The 26438-nt window shown below is 35.8% G+C and overlaps 2 protein-coding genes across 2 annotated transcripts; one reads left to right on the forward strand and one right to left on the reverse strand.

Moving 5' to 3' along the window:
• Window positions 1-2750: 2750 nt before the first annotated feature.
• LOC140850871 (histone acetyltransferase HAC1-like) lies at window positions 2751-9032 on the forward strand (the record flags this gene model as incomplete). The annotated part of the gene is given in 3 exon segments (XM_073262030.1): window positions 2751-3143; window positions 8089-8306; window positions 8398-9032. Coding segments are annotated over 3 exon segments (726 nt in total), but the record flags the coding sequence as incomplete, so codon positions are not given.
• A 1651-nt stretch (window positions 9033-10683) lies between these two features.
• LOC105050909 (probable pyridoxal 5'-phosphate synthase subunit PDX2) lies at window positions 10684-20684 on the reverse strand. The gene is made up of 7 exons (XM_010931141.4): window positions 20426-20684; window positions 20199-20326; window positions 18540-18627; window positions 18368-18441; window positions 18064-18255; window positions 11046-11125; window positions 10684-10964 (listed from the first exon to the last, which is right to left on the reverse strand). The coding sequence occupies exons 1-7, from the start codon at window positions 20475-20477 to the stop codon at window positions 10844-10846; spliced, it is 735 nt and encodes a 244-aa protein (XP_010929443.1). The 5' UTR covers window positions 20478-20684; the 3' UTR covers window positions 10684-10843.
• Window positions 20685-26438: the final 5754 nt, after the last annotated feature.

Genomic DNA, 26438 nt, shown 5'->3' on the forward strand with positions numbered 1-26438 from the left:
GAACAGGTGTAGGTCATGAATAGGTTTGATCTGATATTGACTCGTTTATGCATCAAGTTCAAGTTTAGAGTCCTGATCGGTTTGATCTATTTTTACTCGTTTAATAGTTGGGCTAGTTGACATGGTTAAAACTTAAAACCCGACCCATTTAAGGCCCATTTAACTCATTTAAGATCCTTTTAAAACCCACTAAATCCTTTTGACCTGATCCGACCTGTTTAATAATTTTGGGTTATACAGGTCAGATTAGGTTGCCTATTTAAGAAAGAGGTCGAGTACAGTTTTGGATTTTTGACCTATTTAATGAACACGTCAGGTTCGGGATATAGAATTTCAACCTGACCCATATCCGACACTGCTGGTATCCAACAACCTGACCTATTTCCCACCCGTAATAAATTTGTTGCATCATTGCAAATCCACTACTTGCTTCTCTAATTCCTATATTTATAGGACCGTGACTCTTCCATATCATTTTGTGGGCTATTCCTTTTTACCTTGGCCTTCATGAAGGTCATGATGAATGCATAATCTGTGGGTCTGAGCAAACACTTGTGGGGAAATTTAAAATTTGCGGTGTTTAAGTAGATGTGGCTTTTACTTCCCTTCCAATCTTGAAAACAAGAATGATCAAAAGTGGTAAATAGAGTAATTTGTTCTTTATTATTTTACCAATTTTTATTTTATTTTTTTTTTTCTGATATTGACTTTCTCTTTCTTTTGACATGACATACTTCACAAGTATTTAAAGGATTCTATGATATCTTTTTTCATTTTCTTTTAAAAGTTGCCATTTGTTAAGAATAGTTGGTGAGATTTTTTTTTTTTTTGACTTTTCTTCTATAGTGTATCTCAACTGTAACAATTAAATGGGTCCAATTATGATTTGTTACAAAACTAATAATGGTGATTTCATTTGTTTGCCATGACAAGACCAAAAATCTATGCACAAGGAACATATCTGGGTATCCTTTTTATGACAGCTCAAACAAAGTGTGAAGTTTCCACACTTTTTGCTGACATAAGCAACATTCTTCAAGGTGGAGCATTCCGCTGTCATGTCTTGTTGCATTCGAAAATCTGAAAGTGCCAGCACTTTTAGAAACCTTAAAAATGTAGTGGCCAGGTTACACATAAGCAAATACCTGGGTTCAGTTTTGTCATCCTATCAAGATGCATCATTTAGAGATACTAATATAGTAATATTAGTATATATTAGTATACTATGGTGTGGGAGTCAAACTTTCTAGGCAATTCTTTTTGTTCAGATCTGGATTACTGTTGAAGAAAATGAATGAGGTGATACCTGTCTGTGGTTTTAATGTGGCTAAATAGTAATATTTATCTGACCTTTACTGTTTCTATATGTTAAGTAAAACTTCGTATTATGTAATCTGAAGGTTTCAGAATTCTTTCATTCTACATAGGTAAATTCATAGATGAAGCCAAATTTATGGCTTGAGGATATGTGGTTATTGGCATGATATTATATCGGAAGTACCTTAGTTTGATCCCATGCAAAATAAAGGGTATGCATTGATGAAGAATAACAGAATTCTTTGGCCCACTGCTACATCAATAGACCCCTGAATTAGCTAAATGTTTTTATGTGGTTGCTTCTCTGACCATGCTAACTTGGCATTTCACTTTTTTTAAAGAAATCTTTGGATTTTTGGGAACCTAATGCATGAAAAAGGTCTTTTTTTTTTTTTTTTTGCATTTTCAGAGCGGAGAAATTTTCAAGCCAACTCATTAATCAGAGCAAAACAATCATTTTTTTAATTAGTTTAATATAGGAGACATTAGACTTAAGTGTATAGGATCAAACAAGAAATATAGGGTGAGGAGGTGCAGGTGATGCTTGTCGATATCATAAAAAGCCAAGTTGAAGACCGGGTTTCCATCCATTTGTCCCATCCTATTCCTATGAGAAAACAGGACTGGGACGGGCTCAGGACTCCAAAAGCCATTCCCATAGGGAGAGAAGAAGAAAGAGGAAAGAAAGAAAGGAAAAAAAAAGATGAAGAAAGGAAAAAAAAAGAAAGGAAAGAAGAAGAAAAATGAGAATAGAAAGAAAGGGAGAAGAAAAGAAAGAAAATGTAAAGGAAAGAAAAAGAAGGGAAAGAAGAAAGAACGGAAGAAAAAAAAGAATAAAAGAAAGGAAAGAAGGGGAGAAAGATGGAGGACATCCATCAAGATGTATGATCGGGATGGCTATCGAGATGGAACGAGACAACAGCACGTGCCGTTCCATTGAGAAACCGGGACACCTTTGTTCCATGGGATTTAATACCTTGCTTGTATATATTTTCATTATTACAAGACAACAGCAATTACTAGTAAACAGTTTTTGTGCATTGTTGCTGATAAGACTAACTTGCAGCATCTCATGAAGTACCTTAAACTAACTATTTAATATGGATGTCTCAATTGAACTCAAGGACTAACGTGGTAAGAAGTATATGAAACAAAATTCTGCTGAAAAAATACTTGTGTTTAATTTTCCACCGGAATCAGTTTGCCCAGACTGTTGGAGTCAATGATTGATCGATTTTATTTTCTTTGTAGGTGTCATGATGCAGAACGAAGACTTGAGGAGAAGGACATGCATCCAATTAATAGTAGGGAGAAGCATGTGCTCTGTCCGGTTTGTCTCTTGATTAATAACTCGTTCCTAGAACCATTTTGATCTAAATTTTGTGCATGTCTATTTACCAACTAAACATCACTAACATAAAGCCACCATTTAGGTTGAAGTTAATGATGTTGCCCCAGATACCAAGGACAAAGATGAGATCCTAGAAAGTGAATTTTTTGACACTAGGCAGGCATTCCTAAGCCTTTGTCAAGGAAACCATTATCAATATGACACTCTACGCCGTGCCAAGCACTCCTCTATGATGGTCTTATATCACCTTCATAATCCGACTGCACCTGCCTTTGTGACCACATGCAACATCTGCCATCATGACATTGAAGCTGGTCAGGGCTGGCATTGCGAAGTTTGTTCTGATTTTGATGTATGCAATACTTGTTATCAGAAAGAAGGTGGCGTTGATCATCCCCATAAGTTAACAAATCATCCGTCCATGGCAGATCAAAATGCTCAAAATAAAGAAGCTCGACAGCAACGGGTTTTGCAGGTATTTTATTATTTGAGAATTTGCATCTGATAGAATAACAATGATTTTTTTAAGGCTGTCCTTTTTCCCATAATTGGGCATATTACTGCATCTACATAGAGATTTGATTCAATTCTTTCATTTTATTTCAGAGCTTTTTTAGAAGTCCTGGTTTATTGACAGACACTTTAATCAAAACTAATTTTATCTTTTCTTGTTGATCTTGCTTCATCTGAACATGTTTGGAGAGAATGGCCATATGTCTAGCTTAATAATTATCATTCTGGTCCTTGCACATGTTACAGCTTATACTTTGTCTCTCCTGTGTTTAATAAAAAAAATGATGACAAATGCATTCAGAGTTTCCCAACATTTTTATAGTCAAATAAAAGGAATTCTATCCCGATTCCTTCACTAGTTGCATTTGGAAATCATTGTTATTTGTGGACTATATTTATGACCTATTAGTTTTGCAGCATGTCTTTTCTTTGTTGATGAACCTGGTTAAACCAAGAAACATATGAAAGATTCTCAGTGCTTGTCATTAATAATAATGCAACATCTAGCTTGCTTCATGGCATTTAGTTTCTGCTTGTTCTATTTTGAGATCTGATATTGCTTTTCCAATGGATGAATTATACATTAGTTTGGTAAAGTCAATCATTTTACTAAGACTATATGTTACATTGCGTACATGCAAAATATTTGGGTTCTGGTGCACCAGTTTATTGAATCGGAAAAGCAGTCTTATTTTTTCATTTCCTGAAATTAGTGTTCTATATTTGTGAACGGTAGAAAGACTGCTCATATTAAAATTGGCATACAATTGTCAAATTTTGGTATTAAAAGTCTCCGCACAGCCATAACCATGTTTCTTTGTTGTATCCGTCATTGAGAAAATCAGTGAGGTTGATCAGAGAGCAAAATGGCCTTTTCTGAGGCACTGTTGATTGACAACAAGATGTTCACTAAGGTTTACCTGATTCTTTGTTATTATGATCAACCAAAGTCATAGGATTGTTTGTCAACTAGATCTTTCTCTCAGAAAGTTGATTTGATGAAATCATGGAGAAAAGGAACAAGATGATGTCTATTTTGTCAAAATTTTGATTGTACTTTTCTTACATCTATTGATATAGGAGCAAGGCAAACCATAACTATTGGTTGATTCATATTGTTTTATTGATGGCTTTCACTTTGTCAGTGACTCGGTATTAATCTAAGTGTAATTCAATTTTAACTCAATGATATCTGTTGCTTGACCTTTTAAATCCCATCTTCTCTTCTTGTGAAGGACCACATCATTCCAGCATGATTATATTAAATCTTTATAACTTATATGTTTCGGTTGTACTGCAGTTAGAAGTGAATTTTGAGTCCACAAAATTTATATGGTCAAAAACAATTTTTTAATGTAAGGTAGCAAGAATTGGTCAAAGGCATAACGAAACTGCTATTAGGAATTGGGATGAGGCGATGACCAAACAGATGACATGACTTGGTATTATACAATGAATTATAGCTTCACTCGAGGAGTAAAGTTGGATCAAGGTAGGATCTTTTCTAGTGGACTTAGATAGGAGGAATTAAATTGATTTTGAGACATGAATAATGAAGGAAATAGTTTTTAGATAGTAAACAGTGATGGAAATTTATAAAGTTTATCTAAGAAAAACAGGGATATGGATTTCGTTATACCTTATTGCTTGATGCATTTGAGATGGAAGTGATGTTATTATTTATCACCCTGGACAGTTGCAAATTTTTATTTTTAGGAGAATAAAATTTCTGTATGCTTACAGGTGGCTCTAAGTAGGAATGCTTGGTGATTGAGGATCTGTCAAGTGTCTATCTGCTTACAGGTGACTCTAAGTAGGAATACTTGGTGGTTGACGATCTGTAAAGTCTCTAAATAGTTCCGACTAGTGGAGGGTTATGGCTATGGTCTTCCAAATTTGATTGTGTATGTTTTGTATTACAGAGATGAAATGTAGTTCTCCATGTAATGTTGCTTTTGCTTCCTGTCTGTCTAGCCTCTTTTCAAACCTTGGGGAACTTTGGAGGGTTGGGTTGCCCTTTACTTGTATGAGCTTAGATTTCAGAACCAAAAAGGTAGGTTCTCCACCCTTGCTATGATCTTATACGTGTCCTGGCAAGTTCCTTTCCTACCTCAGGTTGCCTAGACCGGGATTTTGGGACCAACCCAAGGGCTAACATCAATTCCAAAGGATTCTGGCTTTAACGATGATACATTGTTACATAAAAACTGACCTCATAGCTACAGGATGGGAGTTGTTAATTAAGGCTAAGGTGATAAAAAATCCTACAAATTAGAGACATTGTCACTGAATAGAGGAATAATGATGTGTTTGTATAGAAGTTACTTAAGCAAACTGTTTTCTTGGGGCCATCTAAGTTAATGTTAGTAACTTATCAATATTAGCAAGAATCAGGACATTTTTGTAATGTGTTCATGATCACAATGTGCTGTATTGAGGAAATAGTGAATCTGTGGATGATGGAAATGTTCAATATGCAATTTGATTCTGATATGCTCTTCCTCTTGTCAACAACTAGATTGTTAACAAGCGGTATGGCAGAGGGTGAAAATCAATGCTAATACCATGGATTGGAAGTTGAAGCCAAATGATATCAGTAATTTTGTGTGCATGGTATGGTGTTGTCATGCTATCATGCTTCATGATGGTCTTTTGTTGATATCACTGAATTTTTAACATAGCCAATGATGAAACAAACAATGAGAACCCATAGCAACATATTTTCAAGAGATGGTCAAATAGACAAGAAGCCTGTATACAAGACAACGCTAAGTTCACATGGAAGTCATTCAGTGCATTAGTTTTGGACTTGAAGAGAAAAGTGCGATCGATCAGTTGAAATGTTTACTTGAAACAAGTAGGTTATGGAATGAAGCCTCCCAATTAATAATTTAGTTACTGACTAATATGAAATTTCTTTAAGCGTGGTGTTTTAAGGAACTAAGTTGCTAGTGAAGATCTTTTTGTGAACATGGAAGAGCCGTATGGCACAATGATTGAACAGTATGGCATAGTTTTGTAAGCTCTCAGCATGCCCAATATGAGGGTTTACAAGTTAAAAGTGCTAAAATCTGTTATAGGGTGCTTGTTCAAGGATGTAGAGAGGGTGCATTGCGGACAAACCAGCAGTATAGAATTTTAAAGACTAGGATGTGGTTGAACATTTGTCTAAGACTGGCATGAGGTTGAACATTTATCTCTTAAGGAGATCAATGCAAAGAATGCCATTTTTCATGTATAGGTAGTGGAGAGGTCAACCACAAGAATCAACAGCATTAGTAATAGTTTCCGCAATCCTCACTTGTGGCTTGGGACTAAAGTCTAATAGCTGTTACTGTAACATCCAAGGCAGGCAATGAAAGTGACCAGTTGCTGTGCTGGAAAAGTGCCCACATTGGGTCAAATTTGATGTGTAGGATATATAGCTGTAAATGTTTGGTTGTTGGGCTTTTCTGTTGGAGACCTTTGCAGGCCTTAAGTTGGATTAGTGGACCAGCTTGCCTTAGCCTAAATTTTGTTCTTCTGAGTTCAAGTAGAAAGTATCCCTGTTTGGATGAGTTAGTGAGGAAAATTATGTGAATTTTTATCTTTTTAACAAAGTCAGTTGCTTAGTAGCATGGTTTGCCATACCGTGCCGAACCGGCCGGTACACTCCATCTCATACCAGACCGGCGGGGAACCGGCACGATTCGGCCGGTAAAATCGGTACACCGGCGGTACCGACGAATAAAGAACGGAAAGTGAGAAAGAGAGAGAGAGGGGAGGGAAGAGAGGGAGGTGGGAGCCGTCGGAGGCCGGCGGTGGCCGGCTGCGGCCGTCGGAGGGCTTCCGAGCCCCGTATCGCCCGATAGGACTTTCAAGAGAGCAAAAAAGAGAGAGAGAGTACTCGGAGGGGGGGTGGAGAACCTATCGGACAGACGGTGCCTCCATTGCAAGGCTCTCAGTGGCTGGCGAGACGACGCCGACGGCCTGAGGGCAGTCGAGCGGGCGGAGCCCCTCCGCGGCTCCGCCCCCTTCTTTTTCGAAACAGACATCGTTTATTTCGATTTTTTTTTTTTTATTTTAAACTTATGAAGTCGGTAACTGGATTGCCGACTTAAGAATTTTTTTTAAAAAAAATCAAAAATCGTGAAGCCGGCAAATCGTTTGCCGACTTCACTTAAAACCACGTTTTTAAAAAAAATTGCGAAATAGAGGCATCGCGATGCCCCTGTTTCACGCCTGCGGCACCGCGCGCGTGGACAGCGCCCTCCGACAGCCACGGCGGCCAGTCGAAGGCCGTCCGGCGGCCCCGCCGGCTCCTTCCCCTCCCTCTTTTTTTTTTCTTCCTCTTTCTCTCTCTCTATTTCTCTCAATTTCTCACTTTCTTCTTCCGGTTCGGGTCGTCGGTTCGGTACGGTATGAAACCATACCGAACCGTACCACCGGCCGGTCGAAATGGCCGGCGGTACCGGTTCAGCAAACCTTGCTTGGTAGTGTAGTGCATTATTTTGGTGGTCTTTGTTAATTTATAGAGCCTAATGTTTTTGCTTACCTACAATGTGCTTTCAGTAGATTCGATGTCATCAGTGTTGTGTTCTCTAATTCCTGTTATCTGTTTGTATTTTTACAATTCAAAAAATTTGTTTGTGCACTTGTTGTCAAGAGCTTCATGCTTGCAAATTGTTGGTGTAAAAGATGAAAGGAAGAGAAATACAGGGGTTCCAATTCATTTGTGACCTCGATTCTTGATGATCGCTGTACAATCAATATGTAAGATTTTGTTTTGATAGTACATGTCATTCATATTCCAAGGTACTCTTGGAAATAAAATTATTCTGGTTATTTATAAGCGTCTGCTTGCTTTGTAGATCTGCATATGTCAAGTTGTTATGCATATATCCTTACCCTATTTCTGGTTCCCACAGCTTAGGAAAATGCTAGATCTTTTGGTGCATGCTTCACAATGTCGCTTTCCACACTGTCAGTATCCTAATTGCCGTAAAGTAAAGGGACTTTTCCGTCATGGTATACACTGCAAGACACGTGCCTCAGGAGGCTGTGTTCTATGCAAGAAAATGTGGTATCTCCTTCAACTCCATGCTCGAGCTTGTAAGGAATCAGAATGTAGCGTACCACGCTGCCGGTGTGTAGAGTTCAATCCACATTTGTGATGTTTTTGATTCATTTTCCTTATTTTCTCTGTCCATTGATATCAGTTGTTCTTATTGTTCCAGAGATTTGAAAGAACATTTGAGAAGGTTGCAGCAACAGTCTGATTCAAGGCGGAGGGCTGCAGTGATGGAGATGATGAGGCAACGAGCTGCTGAAGTTGCTGGGAACAATGGATAACCTACTGTATAGATGGGTTTCTCTAGGTAAAAGGTTGGGTTGAGCCCACAGCCTCCTCACCTCAAACATCTGACTTGTTTGGACAAGCAGCTCATAGGAAGCTAGCAGAGCTATGAATTAATGGAAAGGTATGACCAACTTACATCACGGAAATTTCTTCTTCCACCTGCCTTTGGTCCAAAGATGGAGTTGGTGACTGGACATTGTTCTTCGAAGCTAACCATATTGAAGTCAACATTTTAAGGTTTTTGGTCAGTCTCAACCCATCGGGGGTAATTCTTTAATTGGTACTACGTGAATCCCATCATCCATGGGTGATGGTTTATACAGATGTCCAAATGTGTCAATTCTCAGTGAGAAATCAGGGTTTTTTTTTCTTTTCGTCCCTCTTTTATTTATGTCAGTTGGAGCGAGGGAGAATGGGGAAGGACAGCCCGTGCAAATGTTACTCCTGCCCCATTGTAGAATGTATGTCTATTTAAATATGAAAAAAATAATTAGAATGTCTGTTTCAGCAGTATTCTTATGACCACCGAGTGACCTTTTACTATCCTTTTTTTGGTTTTTCTTGATGTTTCTAGACTTGATTATTTTCAAGACCAGCAAATTGTAGTATACAAAACTTGATTGGTTTTTGTTTTTGTCTTTTTTTTTTTTTTTCGGTGTTGGGGGTGGGGGGCGTGTGGTGTTGCCGTGTTGGGTAGGGGGTGGTGTGGGAGGCGGGGCGCGTGGTGGTAAAACACACGACTTGAGTGGGTTGGGAGGAACCTGATATGCGGGATTTGCGTGATGGGACTGCCTTCTCTTTAAAAATGATTGCGTTTCTCTTGTATTTGTTGCAGGCAAGGTGATCTCCAATATATATATATATATATCTGTTCTTGGAATTTTAACTAACGTTTACCAAATTTCTCCTAGCTAAAAAGGGGAAGAACATTTTTGGTCATTGGAATTCGATGGTTCAATAGGATTTACGTTATGCTGATGTTATGGGACTCTGTCTCCCGTCCTTCGTCTTCAATCTCTTTTGAAATACGCAACAGCCTGATAATTTACCAGTAGATAGGTGGCGTCCATTGATTTTTAGCTTGCAACTGTTTTCTGTCTATTAATTGATGGTTATCAAATTGCTGAAACATGTCTCAGAAGAATTAGAATGTGGAATAAATGTGAGATTATAAATTTTCTCCTTAAAAAGAGTTCTTTTGGAGAGATAAAGGATGCATAAACAAGATAATCTGTTATGACCCTATCAAATTTGTATGGATCCATGACATACAGGGTTTAGGATTGGACTTAATGTTTTAGGGGTTTTGGTTTAGGATTGGTGGATTCAGGTTTTAGGACTTAGGGTTTAGGATTTAAGATTAGTAATGGTTGAAAATCGATGGTAGTCATGTTAAATGATGGTACAAATTGCTAAAATGTAATGAATGACAATTTGATGATGCCACTTGGTGGTGTCGGTGGTGGAAGATAAGAGAGAGGGTCATGAGAGGTTATCTTCCTTTCTTTCCTCTCTCTCTCTCTCTCATGCTATCTGTTTTTCTAATTTTGTTTTTGCATAAATAATATATTATCCAAAGCATTTCCTTTCTTCTCTACTAGTATCCTGAGATGACAGTGAAAAATATTTCCGTCTGAGAAAAAGCAGAATGGCTTTTTCTACAAAACAAGAAAAATGACAGTCCTTGCAAAATTCAAAATACCCTTTCTTAACATATTCTATTAACATTCTGCATTTAATTTTGAGTCTTATGGTCAATTGCTAGCATACTCCTCTTGAAGCTGTCTCAGGCCAATGCAACTTTGATTGCCATCTTTTAATTACTTCGTTAACTAGGTTTATTCTAGCCATTCTCTCATGCATTAAGCAAACAGAATCTATGCCATATGTAAGCGTCCGAATGGAAAGATAAAAATGGACAAGCGAATACTAAAATGGATAAACCTACTGGCTGCAGGAAGCCAACTGACCGTCACGGTGCTGGTTTTGGGAACAAAATGATGGTATTTTCCTACACCAGTCGCGAAAATATATGGAACCGAATTGCTGGCAGCCAACAAGGATAGAAAAAGATGATGCGCCAAGATCCGACAAAGTCCTCCATTGCAGGTCAACAGAGAGATGGCCATATTAAAAGCAAAGCTTCCTCAACTTGAACAGCAGATAGTTAAATAATCAATTGCTTAACATGTATTCATCTTTTGATAGGAACAATTCATTGAAAAGCTGCTAGAGATGGACAAAAAATTGGCATGAAAAACTTTAAACGCATTATTCAAATATAGGAAGAAAAACTTTAAACATCTACAGCTATAAGATCAGCATTATTCAAATATGGGAAGATCATGAGGCATTTTCTCCTGACAATCTTCTAAATGGCTCTCATCTGCAGACATCAAGTTTCTTTCACCTGCCTCTTTTCCCATTTTTAAAAAGAGACTGTGCCTGTAAAGAAAATACCATGTCAAAATAGTAACAAAGAATAGACCAGCCACCCTATGGTGTGATTCAATAGCTGCTACTTACCACCGCGAGTCAGAAGTCAACTCAGGGTGAAAAGCTGTTCCGAGCAAGTTCCCTTGCCTTACTGCAACGATCACTTTCTCCTGAGAAACAATTGTATCAGGACAAAGTTGCATGCAGGTTATATAAATGAATCCAATTTACCACTTTACATGAATTGCTAGGGAGGTTCCAAGCCTTTGACCAGGTCAGACCAGGAAAGAAGAAATACAGAGATTAATCTTAGAGTCAGGTCAACTTTCTAAACCATCTCTTGCATGATATTGAATAAAAGAAACAAGTAATCTAACAGTAAATAGTTGTAATTAATTGTAACGTGATTAACTGATGCTACATAAGCTTATAACTTTCTTAACAGATAAAATATTTTAGCCATTTTATCATCTCCCAAATGATTATGCCCCAACAATAATAGTTGCAAGATTACCAGAAAATGTCCAATTAGTTTGGCCCACAGACTGACGCTGCATTTGATATCATCCTATTTTATTAGTCAGCAACTTTTAGATTTAAAAAGTCTAGTTTAAAAGGATAAAGTTCAAAAGTGGAGTCATGGAGAGTTGTTAGATGATAGAGGGAAAAATCATGAATTTAGAAAATCTATTCAAAGTAGAAGTTCTATTTCTTCTTTCCAAATCATACCCAGAATCATGAAGGCCGAATCCTCCCTTAACTTTCTTCCAAAGGAACCGAGTGACCTTGATGACATAGTAACCCCACATTTTCCTCATTCACCTTTTGCAACAAACTCATAAACATGGATAAAATATTCTTCAATTTTGTGCATTTGTCAATGCATATTTAAGGAAAACCCAAACAATCATAACAAAAGACCATCAGGAGTCTAATTACTTAACACAGACAAGGAAAGAGAAGTTACATAGCCTCTACTACAATTAATTCACTTATCCAAAAAAGTAATGTGACTAACAACTTGAAGCAGAAAGTTCCAATTAACTCAATGATAATTATGAAATGCTACTAGCATGTCTTTTTTCAATATCTACGCCTTCTAAGCATATTTGTTGTATCGTCGATAGCCAGCTGGTTCGTAATGAATTGTACCACCCCTGAACCAGAATAGTTTGGCATTTTGGCATAGAATTGGGCCCAACATAGACAATTCCATGCCAAACCAAGCAAAGCTGCCTGGTTCTACTTGGTTCAGGATAGTTCTGGTCTTGTTCCACCTTGAATGATTAAGAGGGAGATAGATAAAACCTCCCATGCCTTCTCTATCCCTCTCTTTTTCTCCACTCAAAAACAATGAAAAAAAGAGAGAATTTATGCAAATTTCCATTCAACGCCAACTCAAAATCAGGTAAAAGCCCTTTCCCCTTCCCTCTCCACCCTCTTTTCTTCCCCTTTTTTTGTGGCCAAAATGTCCAAAAATGGAGAAAAAGGAAGACCATGCCAAAATTTTGAATTTTAGTGTGATTTCTTATGCTATAGATCTACGGATACTTACATGATGCAGACAAAATCATAATTTTTCATTAAATATACGAGTTTTTAAATTAAAAAATATTTTAAGACTAAATAATAATAAAAAAATAATGATTAAAAAAATCTTGAAAAATTGGTAGGATGTTTGAGGTATGTATTCAACTTGCTAGCTTAATTTGATAGCAATTTGTTTAGATTTTGACATCACCATTCATGTAGCAATGTAAGCCCAAATTTAAATAATTTTTTTTAAAAAAAAAAGTGATGATTAATGCATACCCATTGATTGAGAAAAACACATGAAGTATTCTTGATAGGGTACTATATAATCCAAATAAGAATTAATTTTCTAGATATTTTATGACTAAATATTAATTTATGTAGCAACCTAAATTTAAATAAATTTTAAAAATAAGTGATGATTATATATATAGCATTCCTGGTAGGGTACTACACTAATCCTTATTTAAATTAATTTTCTAGATATTTTATAACTAACTATTAATTTATTAAATAAAAAATAATTAAAAATATTTAAATAATTGTAAAATTTATCAAAAAATAGTATTATATGGATAATTCAAAAATATTTTCTGATTACATTAAATAAAAAATAACCCAAAATATTTAAATAATTATAAAATTTATCAAAAATTAGTATTATATGGATAATTCAAAAATATTTTCTAAATTAATAATATGATTTTTTGCATTGCAATGAAAATCACTAATTTCTTAAAGAATTAATTGTGTAATGATCAATTGAAATAAAACTATATGTAGCATCCTAGCAGGGTTCAAAATTAATACGAATTCTTGGTAGGGAACTATACTAATCCTTATTTAAATTAATTTTCTAGATATTTTATAACTAACTATTCATTTATTAAATAAAAAATAATTAAAAATATTTAAATAATTATAAAATTTATCAAAAAATAGTATTATATGGATAATTTCAAAAATATTTTCTGATTATATTAAATAAAAAATAACTCAAAATATTTAAATAATTATAAAATTTATCAAAAATTAGTATTATATGGATAATTCAAAAATATTTTCTGAATTAATAATCTGATTTTTTGCATTACAATGAAAATCACTAATTTCTTAAAGAATTAATTGTATAATGATCAATTGAAATAAAACTATATGTAGCATCCTAGCAGGGTTCTAAATTAATACGAATTAAAATTAATTTTTGACATATTTTATAACTAAATATTAATTTATTATTTAAAAATTAATCAAAAATATTTAAATAATTATAAAAATATGAAAAATTAGTAGCATGTATAGATTATGAAGTGTTTTTTTTTTGCATTACAATGTAAATTTACTAATTCTTAAATAATTAATTAAGTAATTACCAATTGATATAAAATATATGATGTGTTCATCAAACTTGCAGAAATAGATCTCATAAAGAGTCGAAACATGACATAGGTTAGGGTCATGGGTTGATACTTTTAGGTCAACACCACCAAAAGAGCGAGTAATGTGACTTGGAGTTCAAGGGAGAGGAGGTAATCATATTGAAATAGAATCTGGGCAGTGGTTATGCCGACGTATTTGCCTGTCAGAAATTCCTACAAAAGGTTTACCAACTGATGTAAAAGTACTTTGCCGATTGTTAGACAAGCAAGCAAAGAAAGTACCAAGAAAAGGGTAGAGATCAAACGCCAAGCAATAGAATCACCTTCACACCACTCGATGGGTCTAGACTATGTGTCAGCTTCAAATGACATAGAGGAGGTACAAATTCAGGCTGTGATGCGGGAGTCTAAATGAGTAGCGGCAAAGGAGGAGAATTGCCGTGCATAGGGCTCAATTTGGGCCCTCATAGTACGAAGTAGGTTCTAGTTCCAGGTCCACCAGACCATATCCAACCTACAAGAGAACTTTATCGGTTAGAGAGGTTGTTCATAGAAGCAATGGCCAAATAGCCTCTATGTTTGGCGTCTTTGGTGGTAAGAAGGGGAAGATGTCAAAAGACATACCGGCTAAGGCCATCGTTCATGATATGGATCCATGTGTCTTTGCTAGTAGAGATTCAAAGCAGCAAAGGATTGATACCATGCTTGCAAAAGATAAGAAAAAGAAAAATGTGGAGAGCTATTGCATCGTGATTTTACTTCAGCAACATCCCTAAAAATACGGTAAACAACATGTACTATCGATTTGCTATCAAATCCATTCAGAAAGCCAATCAGAGTGTAGATCTTGAAGGATTTATACAGTGAACTGCTGCATAATAATAAAGAGTTGGAGAAATGGATAGCCTCCTACCATAGCAAGCGGAATATCTACAAACTGATCCTGATATGTGATGATTAGACAAGTCCTAGTAAGTGGAGTACCATCAATTTCTTGACATATTGTGATATAAGAAAATTTTTCTAAAAGTCAGTTGATTGATTGAAGAGCAACATGTCATGCAGGTGGTCACGAATAATAGACTACAATAAAAGACCATCAAGGAAATTTTAACGATCAAGTAGGGAGCAACATGTTATGTAGGTGATCACGGATAATAGACTACAGTAAAATACCATCAAGGAAATTCTAATAATTAGGTGGCCACATATTTTTCCTCAATCTTATGTGACATACACTACATGGATCCAATGTTCATGGGCATCGAGAAGATCTGTAAGGTGAAGCAGATTATCCAGATAGTCCAATCCATTACCAGATTCATATACAACAACAAATGGATTTTTTCTTTGACAAGGAAGTACATTGGAGGTAAGATATTAAGGCCAATGTCCACTTTGCCGTAAATACATTGCACTCGTTAGCTTCATCGAGAAGAAAGCAGGCTTGCATCATATATCCGTGAATGCTGAGTGGCAGGAGAGCAAATATACCCAAGTTCCAAATGTGGTAAGCAAAGAAAGCATGAATCTAGGTGTTTTTAAGCACCAACTATAACTGGTCTAATATTTTATGACAAGTAGTTTCTGATATACATTTGTTTGATTATATTTGCAGATGAATGGTAGTTCCATTACCAGCAATCATAGAAAACTCTATAAAGGTTGGCAATCCAAACCCTCTTACAGATGGTCTCTTCCAATGGCTATGAGTGCAACTAGTCTACTTTCACACTGATCTAAAGCAAACAAACGAACAGCCTCACGCATAAGTGCTTGAACGACTGGGTATATGTTCATTACAAACTGAGACACAGATTGAAGTGTGTCTAGCAGGAAATAGAGTTGAAGTATGATGATTCACTTCATAATGATTTCATATACCATGAGAAAAATCTGAGAACCAGTAGCAGTCAATGCTTAATAAGCTAGGATTGACTTCTTGACTGGCTGGTTTCATACCAAGGGAGACTATGATGGATGTAGAACATGAACAGAATGACACATACCACACTTACTTCCAGCCAAACAACTGGAAAGGTCTGGAGGAGCCAATAATCATTGCAGGACTCCATATTCGAGATGTCATCAAAGAAATTTGACAAAGAAATGCTAAGAAGAGGCTACCATGGTACCCGATCTAGTTAGATAGGTAAGGCTAGTCTAAGTGGTTGGTGCAGTCAAACCACCCAGCAAAACCATGCAAGGGCATCCATAGAAAGAAGATAAATTATCAAATCAATAAAAAAGGGAAAGGAAAAGGAACTGAAGCTTCAATGAAGAGAGTGGATGAGAAGTCTGTTCACTCTTATTCGGAGACCCGTGATCTCTCGGATGATCAGTTGCCCAGATCTCTTGCGATACCTACAATCATGACAGTGACAGTTTGAGCGACAATGAATCGGTGGCCAAGGAGGAAGCAGTACACATAACATGATTCCGCATTACTCACGGTCCTAAGGTCTTCAATTCATCCGTGAGTCTCCAGTCAATCATGCCTTGCAAGAAAGAGAACATGGTGCATGATCTAGTAGCCCCCATGAGGATATCATTGCAAAGAAGAGATAGGCTTCTTAAGGTTGTTCAAGATACGACACTAGTACTGCAAATAACCTTGCACACGGAGTAGGGTCCCTAGACATATTTGGATTCAAGATGTACATCAGATCCTATTTCACTCAACCAGGCTATGTCCCACATAGATATCCTCCATCTGAGGCATCATGTTCGAGTGGCTACTACCCTCCGAAGATCATGCAACATACAGATTCCACAGCCATGATCTTCGAATGGCCAATCCAGTATCAATATAAGAATCAGTATCATGGTGGCTCTCTAGCAAGTGCAAGTCACGGGATGCAGGGATATGTGGTAGATTATATGGGAAGTTGGAGTAATATCCCAAACTTGATACTTCACAAGGGATATAGATACTTCACAAAATCTTAGATGTTGATAGGTATTTTGTACTTTAAGTCCATTTGGTATTATATATATATATATAATCATATATGCTCATGTATTCAGTTATATTACAATTGCATTCAATGTACCACAAGTTCATTTGATGACAAAAAAAGATATTAAAACAATATCAAAATTCTAACCGTGCTGATTAAACAATAGTTGAAAATTAATAAAGAAAGAAAGAAAAAAGAAAATGGCATAAAGTCAGATGGCCAATATGTTGTACCATATCATGTATCAATACCATACCAAACTAGTAAGATACATACCACCAACCGATATGGCATCTAGTACCGGTTTGGCAGACTTTGCTTTTGAGACTGCCCTCTCCATAGCATGAATCAATTTCTTGTGTTGCAAAAACATTTTGTGTATCTTCCAACTAAGAAAGCTAACCATTCAAAGCTTTTCTTTTTGGTAAAACCACTCAAAGTTAATTAATCTTATGACCCCCTTCAGCCTTAGAGTCAATAGTTCAGAGACTATTCTTGAGCTGTAGAATCAACAGCTTGGAGCCCCGCCCCTTCAGCCTTGGTTAATAGCTTGGAAATTTACAAATTATATCTCAAAGAGTCACTATAAACAGAATTCAAAAAACATTAATCCCTTTAAATTTGTATCTATCATCTTGATACTAATTGCCCACACTGTATCTCCAACAGTGAGTACACTTTAATGGTAGATGTGCATTGGACATAAGATGTCTAATAAGGTACCAACTAAAAGACAAGATATCAAGTTCCAACTCACCTAACAGTGATCAAAACTTGATTCTCATATATATTGGGTTCACTGTTTGAAATAAGTTGATCTAAATGTTCAGAAATTTCTAAACAAACAACATGAGCACTTTTAACAATTATTATGCTCTATAATACCAAAAGCAGCATGGGTATAGCAAGGGCCAATTATTATCCACTGTGGAAGTCTAAGGGTAAACTTACTTTTACCTCTTGGCTGTGGCAGGGTATTCCATTTCTAAAATCAGGCGATGTCAGAGCCCAATAACAAGACCCTTGAAATAAGAAAGAACAAATATCTATGGCTCTTGGAAAGTGAATTTGTTGAGAAAATCATTAAATAGTCCAAACAAGTTCTTAAGAAAAAGTTAACACCACATACATCTCACACTTGCGTGAAAGAACTGTCTGGAACAGATTCAAGAAAAAAAGATAGAGACATAGAATTAATACTGAGAGATTTATAGAAAGCAAGGTAGAGACACAAACCTTCTTGCCTTCAGCAGCAGGTATTGTAGTCCTTGCATTATCAGAAGGAACAGGACAATCAGCTAGTACTTCAACATCTGGTCCTGCTTCTAGGATGGCCGGGGCACGTATAAACACTCCACGGAAGCTATCAGGGCCCCCTTCCTTCTCTGCAAGCTTGGGCACTGCCAGTTGTGTCTCAAAGCTCTGAAGCTACAAAACCATAACAGCATGTAATCAAGTGAGCAATCATAATGTTCATCCATTCTCTCCCAAAAGAAAAAAACAAGAGGGCCTACAAAGATCCCAGGCAAACATACTCTACCTGGCTACCAAAGAAATTTCGGTGGACAACGCAGTCCAGCCCCCCAATAAGCTTTTGTCCTCCTGACTTCTGCCCTGAACAGCAAAAGTTGAGTAATTAGCTTCGAACTGCACCACATCCTGATAATTAAATCCCTTTGACCACAAAACAATGAATTCCCTGGCTCACTTACCAACTGCCTTGTTTGCCAAGAAAATTAGCCCTGCACAAGTTCCCCACACAGGCTTTCCAGTACTTACAAACTCTTGCAATGCATTAAACTGCAGTTTGAATAAATTGATATCTCAAACCATTTTTTCACCAGATTAAAGGGAAGTGAAGTATACCATCTTCAAATATTAGCACAATATAATGCCTTATAAGCACCAGCACGTGAGAAACAAGATGGCATTAATGAAGCAATTCTACAAGCAGAATGAAAGAAAGAAAAGAAATCAGCCCATTCAACTGACCAAGCCAAATGCACAAGAATATCATGAATAGTTTTCTTTGTTAAAATATCTCAACAAGCTTGGGGGAAGATTTTGTACTCAATGATATAGTTTTGGATGATATAAGTGTCCAATGCTAGTATGGAATGACTTTTTCCAGACTCTAAAAAGCAGGATTTACAACACAACTATATGTGTGTATGCATGCATGCATGTAACTTTTTAGTAGGCAGATGCCTTGGCCACAAAGGGTGGGGCTGGGACACACCAATGATTAACAAATGTTTACATGTGCATGTCTGTGTGTTTGCGTGTGCAACTATGTCTTTTTAAGTGTGTATACATATGTGTTGTTTGGGGCTATAATGTCCATAAGAATATGCTTATTTGAGTTTTTACTACAGTTAGACCAAAATAAGCATGCCTTACAGACATGCATTTCTCCAAAACACTAATTTATGTGAACCTTACTGCCATATGTTCCATATCTATAATAGCTGTGTTTCTTTGCTTTGGAGTAATTAGCAGGTTTAGAGGTAGTAAAGATTATAAGATGTCATGGGATTTTTAAAAAGTTGGTATTTTGCATACTGGAATTCTGATTTTCCACTTGTTCATTCAGGAGAATCCAGCAAGAAACTACACAAAATCAAGGTGACGTGTTAGTAACAACTTCTAATCACAGTTGTATGATCACAATACTAATAAGGAATTTCACCAAAAATAGCATACGGATAGACAGGAGGTTAAGAGGAAAACAGAGACAAAAAGGTTAAAATATCACTGCATATGCCAAGGGATTCATGTAGCTGAAGAATGAAACGAAGATGCGTGCAATGGAAACGATAATAAGGCAAATGCTTCCCACTTCGAGCACATCAACTTCGAACACATCACATTAATGTGAATTTGAACTAAAACCATATATGTAGAAATGCAAAAGAAAGCCCATATTCCATGTCCGTAACATATGTGATTGGATGTTGCAAACCCCCCAACCCCCACGGCAAGAAAAGAAAAAACGAATAAAAGGAAGAAAAAAGAAACAGATTGATAGAGGGAAACTTGTAAGTGGAAGAGGGACATATATCCTGCTGAAAGAAAGAGGTAAATAAGAATGCCCGTAGTGGAAAACAATGCGAGAGCATTATACTCCTTGTTTGCACGTCAGTTTCAAGCAGCATATGAATTCAGATAGCACTAAAAGAATTTAGAAGCAGAAGATAAAGAGACAACCTCCCCAAAATCCGACCAGTCTTCCCCAAATACTGGGAGAGACAACCTCCCCGAAAAGTGTAAAGAGGGTGTCAGAACCAAAAAAAAAAAGCAGCTAATTTTTCTTTTTTCGTTTCTTGTTTTAATTGACACAAGGGAGGTGGCAAGGATAGAAAGCAACGGACGAGGTTGTGGTAATCAGCGAGCTTGGCCATCGTGGTGCTCTCGCCGCCAGGGATGATGAGGTAGTCGACATTATTCAGCTGCTCCGGCTTCCTTATCTCCACTCCCTTAACCCCGATTCTCCTCAGCGCTGCCAGCCAAGATTTTTTTATAAACCACCGCGACAACAAAGAAAAAGAGGAAAAAAACGAAAAGGGAGGAGAAGAAACATGAGGAGACGACGCCATACCTGCTATGTGTTCCTTAAAAGAACCCTGCAGTGCGAGCACGCCGACCGCCATAAGGCACCTGATAGAACAGAGGGGGTAGAGGAAGACGTCGGATGGAACCCAAGAAGACCGAAATGCGAGGAGAGGAAGAGCCGAAGAGGAGAGGAACGGCGACAGCAACAGCAAAGACGCCCAACCCTAGCGCACTCGCCCTGGCTGCCCACACCTTTCGCAGCACCGGGACTTGGCCCAGCACCGGGACTTGGCCCGTTTGGTATATCTCGACGTTAGATCCAATCCCTTATATACTCGATAATAAAAAATATAATCTAATTTATAATATTATTTATCTTCCGTAATGCATATCAGAGAGACATTGCGGTGGAACGATGAAAAAATCTTCAGATATTAGATGAATCTCCAGATATTTCAGCTCATATCGGATCCATCCGATGGCTGTAGTTGAATCGTTTTTAATGAAGATTCTCTATATGCGTATCTTACACAAATAATTTTTGTTCAAACGGCACAAAATTTACTCCTAAAATAAATGACTTGAACAAATGAGAGCATCTAACTCATTTGGTATTTATAAAAAAAATTAATTCTGAACCATCATTCTAACCCAATCAAATATAGCCAAAACAGCAACCGTGTGCTGGTACTAGTCATAATAAATAATTATTGATAAAAAAAATAAAAATAATAATAAAAAAATTTATTATTCATCAGTAAAAAAATTATTTTATAATTTTTTATTAATTATTAATTATAATTAATTATGATCTAGTATGAATTATTAATGATTTAAAATTTTTTTATTGATCATAAAGCGAAAAGATAAATCCTGTTCTTAATATAAAAAGAGATGGGCTATCATATTCTGAATAAAATCTTCCTGACCATTGAATACGAAAAGATGGGATCTACCACATAGTGGGGCCCATCATATGGAGAAATAAATTTGGGAGCCTTTTTTTTGGTAAGATAAGTCCCTCTATTATGGTGGCCCCATTTTTTTACCTCATCAAACCCATAGTCTAAGAAGATTTTATTTAAAATATTTTTTTATTCAAAATATGGATTTAATCTCACAACCAATAAAAACTTTCAAACCGTTAAGGATTTCCTACTAAACCATAATTGGCAATTAATGAGAAATCAACGACCTTTTAATGGCTTTGCTTATGGCCTACGTAGCAACGTGGCTGTGCATGCAACTGCTGCTGATTTTTATCATGGAGCACCAAGATGCACACTTGCATGCTGGATGAATAAGGGCTATACAAATCAACTATGATTGTTCACTGTGTCAATAGCTACATGTATATGCAATGTAGGTAATAATTTCTCAGAGAAATAAGATGATGCTAGAGGGTAAAAGTAGAGCACATATGTTTCGAGACAATGGATTGCAGAGGTAAGTGATGTACATAAAATGGCACATATTGAGAGAATAACAAGACTCCAATGTTTTCCAATGTTGATCAACAAGATAAACAAAATATGACTCAATCCATCAATTCAATTTATGTCCGTCCTGTCATAAATAATTTTAAATTTGGACTAAATAAGTTCGGATCATAGATCAATACATTTAACAATTAACATGTTTAGCATTCAGATCGAATTCAGATTTCAAATAGTTTAACCTATTTAATATTCGCATAGGTAACTCGTTTAATCCATTAAATCTGTTTAAGGTCTATTTAAAACATACTTAATATATTTCTATCATGGTTAACCCAATCTACTCAACTTATTTAATCCATTTAAATCTATTTAATTTATTAAAAATTTATTTAACTTATTTAATCTATTTAATATAATGTGATATGTTTAATAAATAGGTTGTGCAAGTTGGATTGAGTTATCTATTTAATAAACAAATCATGTTCATATTTAAATTTTTGATCTATTTAATAAATAAATTGAATTTGAATAGATGAATTTTTGATCTAATCTACATTCCACCCGCTTGCCATCCCTAATAGTCAATTATTATGAAAGATACAAAAAATGGGCAGCATTTTCTTTTGAGAAAACATAGTCTGATCTCATACTTCTGAACATCATGCAAAAAGAAAGGCTCATTTAGCTATTGCACTTGCAAAAGTTGGAGTATACGAAGAATTAAAATATTTGCATCTACAAATTAGCCTTTTGGTTGGTTGCATGCAAATTCATTTGTACTGTTTGGCTAAATACAATCCAAGAGATGTAGCTTTAAATCCAATCATTGGTGACATATGACACCATATATGAATACATGTTGATACCTTATCTTTTTATAAATCATAATATTATAATAAATTTTATGATAAAAATGGATTATGTGATAATGATAGATATTGACAATTGATTATATGACAACATATCAATATGATAGCATTAACAATACTATATTATGAGTATTTATGATTCTCGTTGAAGGTAAAGAAGATACTCTTACAAAGCCATGTCAAGAGGAATGATTGGTGCTCCTATTCTATCACCGCTCAATCCATTTTTCTTCCATGCATGATCATAAAGTGGACGGGAGCAAAAAGTACTTTATATGAAAACTTTGTATACAAAATATCATGCTTTCAATCTGAAATTATGAGTCGAAGATCATGACAACCACCGCATATTCATAAAAAAATTTTCTTATAAGCATGCAAGGCATCTCATCATGATATCATACACATAAAGCTAAATAATTTTTAATTTTTAATGATCAAACCTTAGTTCAAATAATAAATCAAAACTCAGTGTCAAAAGAAAAATAATTGTCTGACAAAGTTAACACTTAAAATAAAAATCTTGCATCAATTTTCAGAAAATCCTAAATCAAATAAGCTAACTCCATCTCTAATCGCTCTTCCAACTGAAATCCCGCATCATGCTAATTTTTTGGATCTGTAAGGAAAAAATATAAACTCATCATGAGCTAAATAGCCCAGTAAGCAGTGTATACCTTTAATTGAATAGATCAGGCAATAATATTGTACATATCAGTTTACTGATAATAACATAATTAATATATAAATTCATGAATTCATAATTTAATTCATCACACTATCAATCATATATAAATTTTCAATTCATCATAATTTCAAATTATGCTTATTATCTTAAGTTCATCAAATTTCTTAAGTTCTTCTTAACAACCATGAACTATGACCATATTTTCTCTATGACAGGATCATAATACCGTATATCTTCTTGTGGTAGGCTGCGAATCATCTGGCAGCAAAATCCTTCGAAACCACTGGTCTCGCTGGCGGTTTGTTGCTGGTCTTGCTAGCGACATGTCGCTAGTCTCGCTGGCGACATAAACCCTCAGGACAAATCATTTGCCAACGTATATGCCTCCATTGGTGGAGTCCTTTACATAGCCAGATTGTCAATTCATATCATCTTTCAATTCATATATTATTTCGATAATAATATAAATAAATGATATTCGAATAAATCAATCAGATCATTCTTTATGATTATACATCATCATAAGTATTTTCAACAAATATCTTCAGTCATAATTAATTTCAACAAATATTTTCAGTCATAATTAATTTTAACAAATATTTTCAATTACAAGCATGTCATGAATTAATATAATTTAAATTTATAATTTATCAGATAAATTCAGTAAAGATAAAATATTACTTACCTCGAAAGAAATCCAAACTAGGGATCCTAAGAATCCTGAAAATTCTTCTCTGAACCTAGTATGTCAAATATCATATTTTTGATCAAAATTTCATCAAAATAAAAAAAAAATTCTAAAACCTAATGTCCTCACATGGATCGACTAGATGACAGTGTCCAAGATTTTTTGATTGATCCATTGAAACTGTTCTTATATTTATTTTATTATTATTATTATTATTATATTTTTTTAAAATCCGTCAATCCTCAAAAATTCAAGAGAGAGAGCATAGAGAGGAAGTCTCTTTCTCCCTCTCTCTTTTTTTTCTTTTTTTTTCATTTTCTCTTCTTCTTCTTCTTCTTCCCCGTTTAGACCGAAACCGGAGACGTGGTCCCCCTTCTTTCCTATCCAAATCCTCCACGGGATCTCATCGGAATGACAAGTGGGGAGGTCTAACTCGGGGCGGCGCAACCGTGACACCTGGTCTAGGTACTCGCCGGCGGCGGACGGCACCGAACGGTGCCGAAAAAATCCAAAATAAGAACTCAAAACAAGGGGTTCCTGATTTCAAAATTTTTCCCCAAAAAAACAGAAATAAACAGCAAAAATTTGAGTTTATAATCAAGAGGAGATCAAGGAGAGGATACCTTGCTCTTTGTGGAGGTTTTTAGGCCATGAATTCGTCGGCAAAAGCCTTCAATCCGAGAGCAAATAAACAGCGAAAAATCAAGAGAAAAAGAAGATAAAAGAGAAATTTTCGGTGATTAACGAAGAACGAGGCGAGGGGCTTGGGTTTTATAGAGAAAATTTTATTTTTTTTACTCGGATTCTCCTCTCCTTTCCATGGTGGGAAGAAGACTCTCAACGAGAGTCTTCTTCCTCCCGATATCCTCTATTTTTTTTTTCAATTGGGCTTGGGCTTTGGGCTTGGGTCTTCTCAATTGGGCTTGGGTCATAACATTCTTCACCCTTAAAAAAAATTTCATCTTCAAAATTTTTCGTACCTATGGTCTTGAAGAGCTGGGGATATTTCTTCTTCATTTCTTCTTCTAGTTCTCAAGTAGCTTCTCTTTCCGAATGTCGACTCCACTATACTTTGACATAGGGAATGTTGCGATGTCTTAGCACTTATTCTTTACGGTCTACGATTCGTACAGGATATTCTTCATATGATAGATCTTTTCTAGCTTGCAATGGTTCAAGTTTCACGATGTGACTTGGATCGGATAAATATTTCTTCAACATTGAAACATGAAAAACATCATGTACTCCAGCAAGTAAAGGTGGTAAGGTAAGTCTATAAGCCACCTCATCAATTTTTTTCAAAATCTCGAATGGGCCCACATATCTAGGATTCAATTTGCCATGAATGCCAAATCTTGAGATTCTTTTTAAAGGAGACACTTTGAGAAATACATGGTCACCAATTTGAAATTCTAATTTTCATCTTCTGTTATCTGCATAACTTTTCTGTCTGCTTTATGCTATCCAAAGTCGTTCTTTGATTAATTGAATCTTCTCGACTGCTTGTTGAATAAGTTCGAGACTCAATATTCTCCGCTCACCAACATCATCTCAGTGAATTGGTGATCGACATCTTCTACCATATAATGCTTCATAAGGTGCCATACCAATACTAGTCTGATAATATTATTATAAGTGAACTCAATCAAAGGTAGATACTCATCCCATAAACTTTTCATATCTAAAATACAGATTCTCAACATATCTTCTAAGATCTGAATAGTTCTTTCTGACTGGCCATCAGTCTATGGATGAAAGGCTATACTGAAATTCAATTTTATTTTTAATGCCTTGTGTAAGCTCTTCCAAAACTGTGATATAAATCTGGTGTCTCGATCCGATACAATGGTCACTAAAATTTTATGTAGCCTTATAATTTCTTTCATATATAATTTTGCTAGTCTTTCCAAAGTGAACCCAACTCTAATTGGTAGAAAGTGTGCAGACTTTGTCAATCGATCCACAATCACCCAGACTGCATCATTTTTACTTGGAGTCTTAGGTAGTCCAGTTACAAAATCCATACTGATATGTTTTCACTTTCATATTAGAATATCGAGAGGTTGAAGTAGTCCTGCGGGTCTCTGATGTTCAACTTTAACTTGTTGACACATCAAATATTGAGCCACAAATTGAGCGATCACACTCTTCATATTATTTCACCAGTATATTTTTTTAAGTCTCTATACATCTTAGTACCTCCCGGATGGACTTATAATCGGTTTGATGGGCTTTCTAAAGTATTTCTTATTTGAGTACTGAATCATTGGTATGCAAATTCTATTTTCGAACCTCAACGAACCATCATCATATATCTTGAATTCAAATTGAATACTAGCTTCCACTAAATCCCTTATTTTCATTAATTATGGATC

This window comes from Elaeis guineensis, chromosome 8 (assembly GCF_000442705.2).
Source record: "Elaeis guineensis isolate ETL-2024a chromosome 8, EG11, whole genome shotgun sequence".
NCBI classification, from domain to species: Eukaryota; Viridiplantae; Streptophyta; class Magnoliopsida; order Arecales; family Arecaceae; genus Elaeis; species Elaeis guineensis.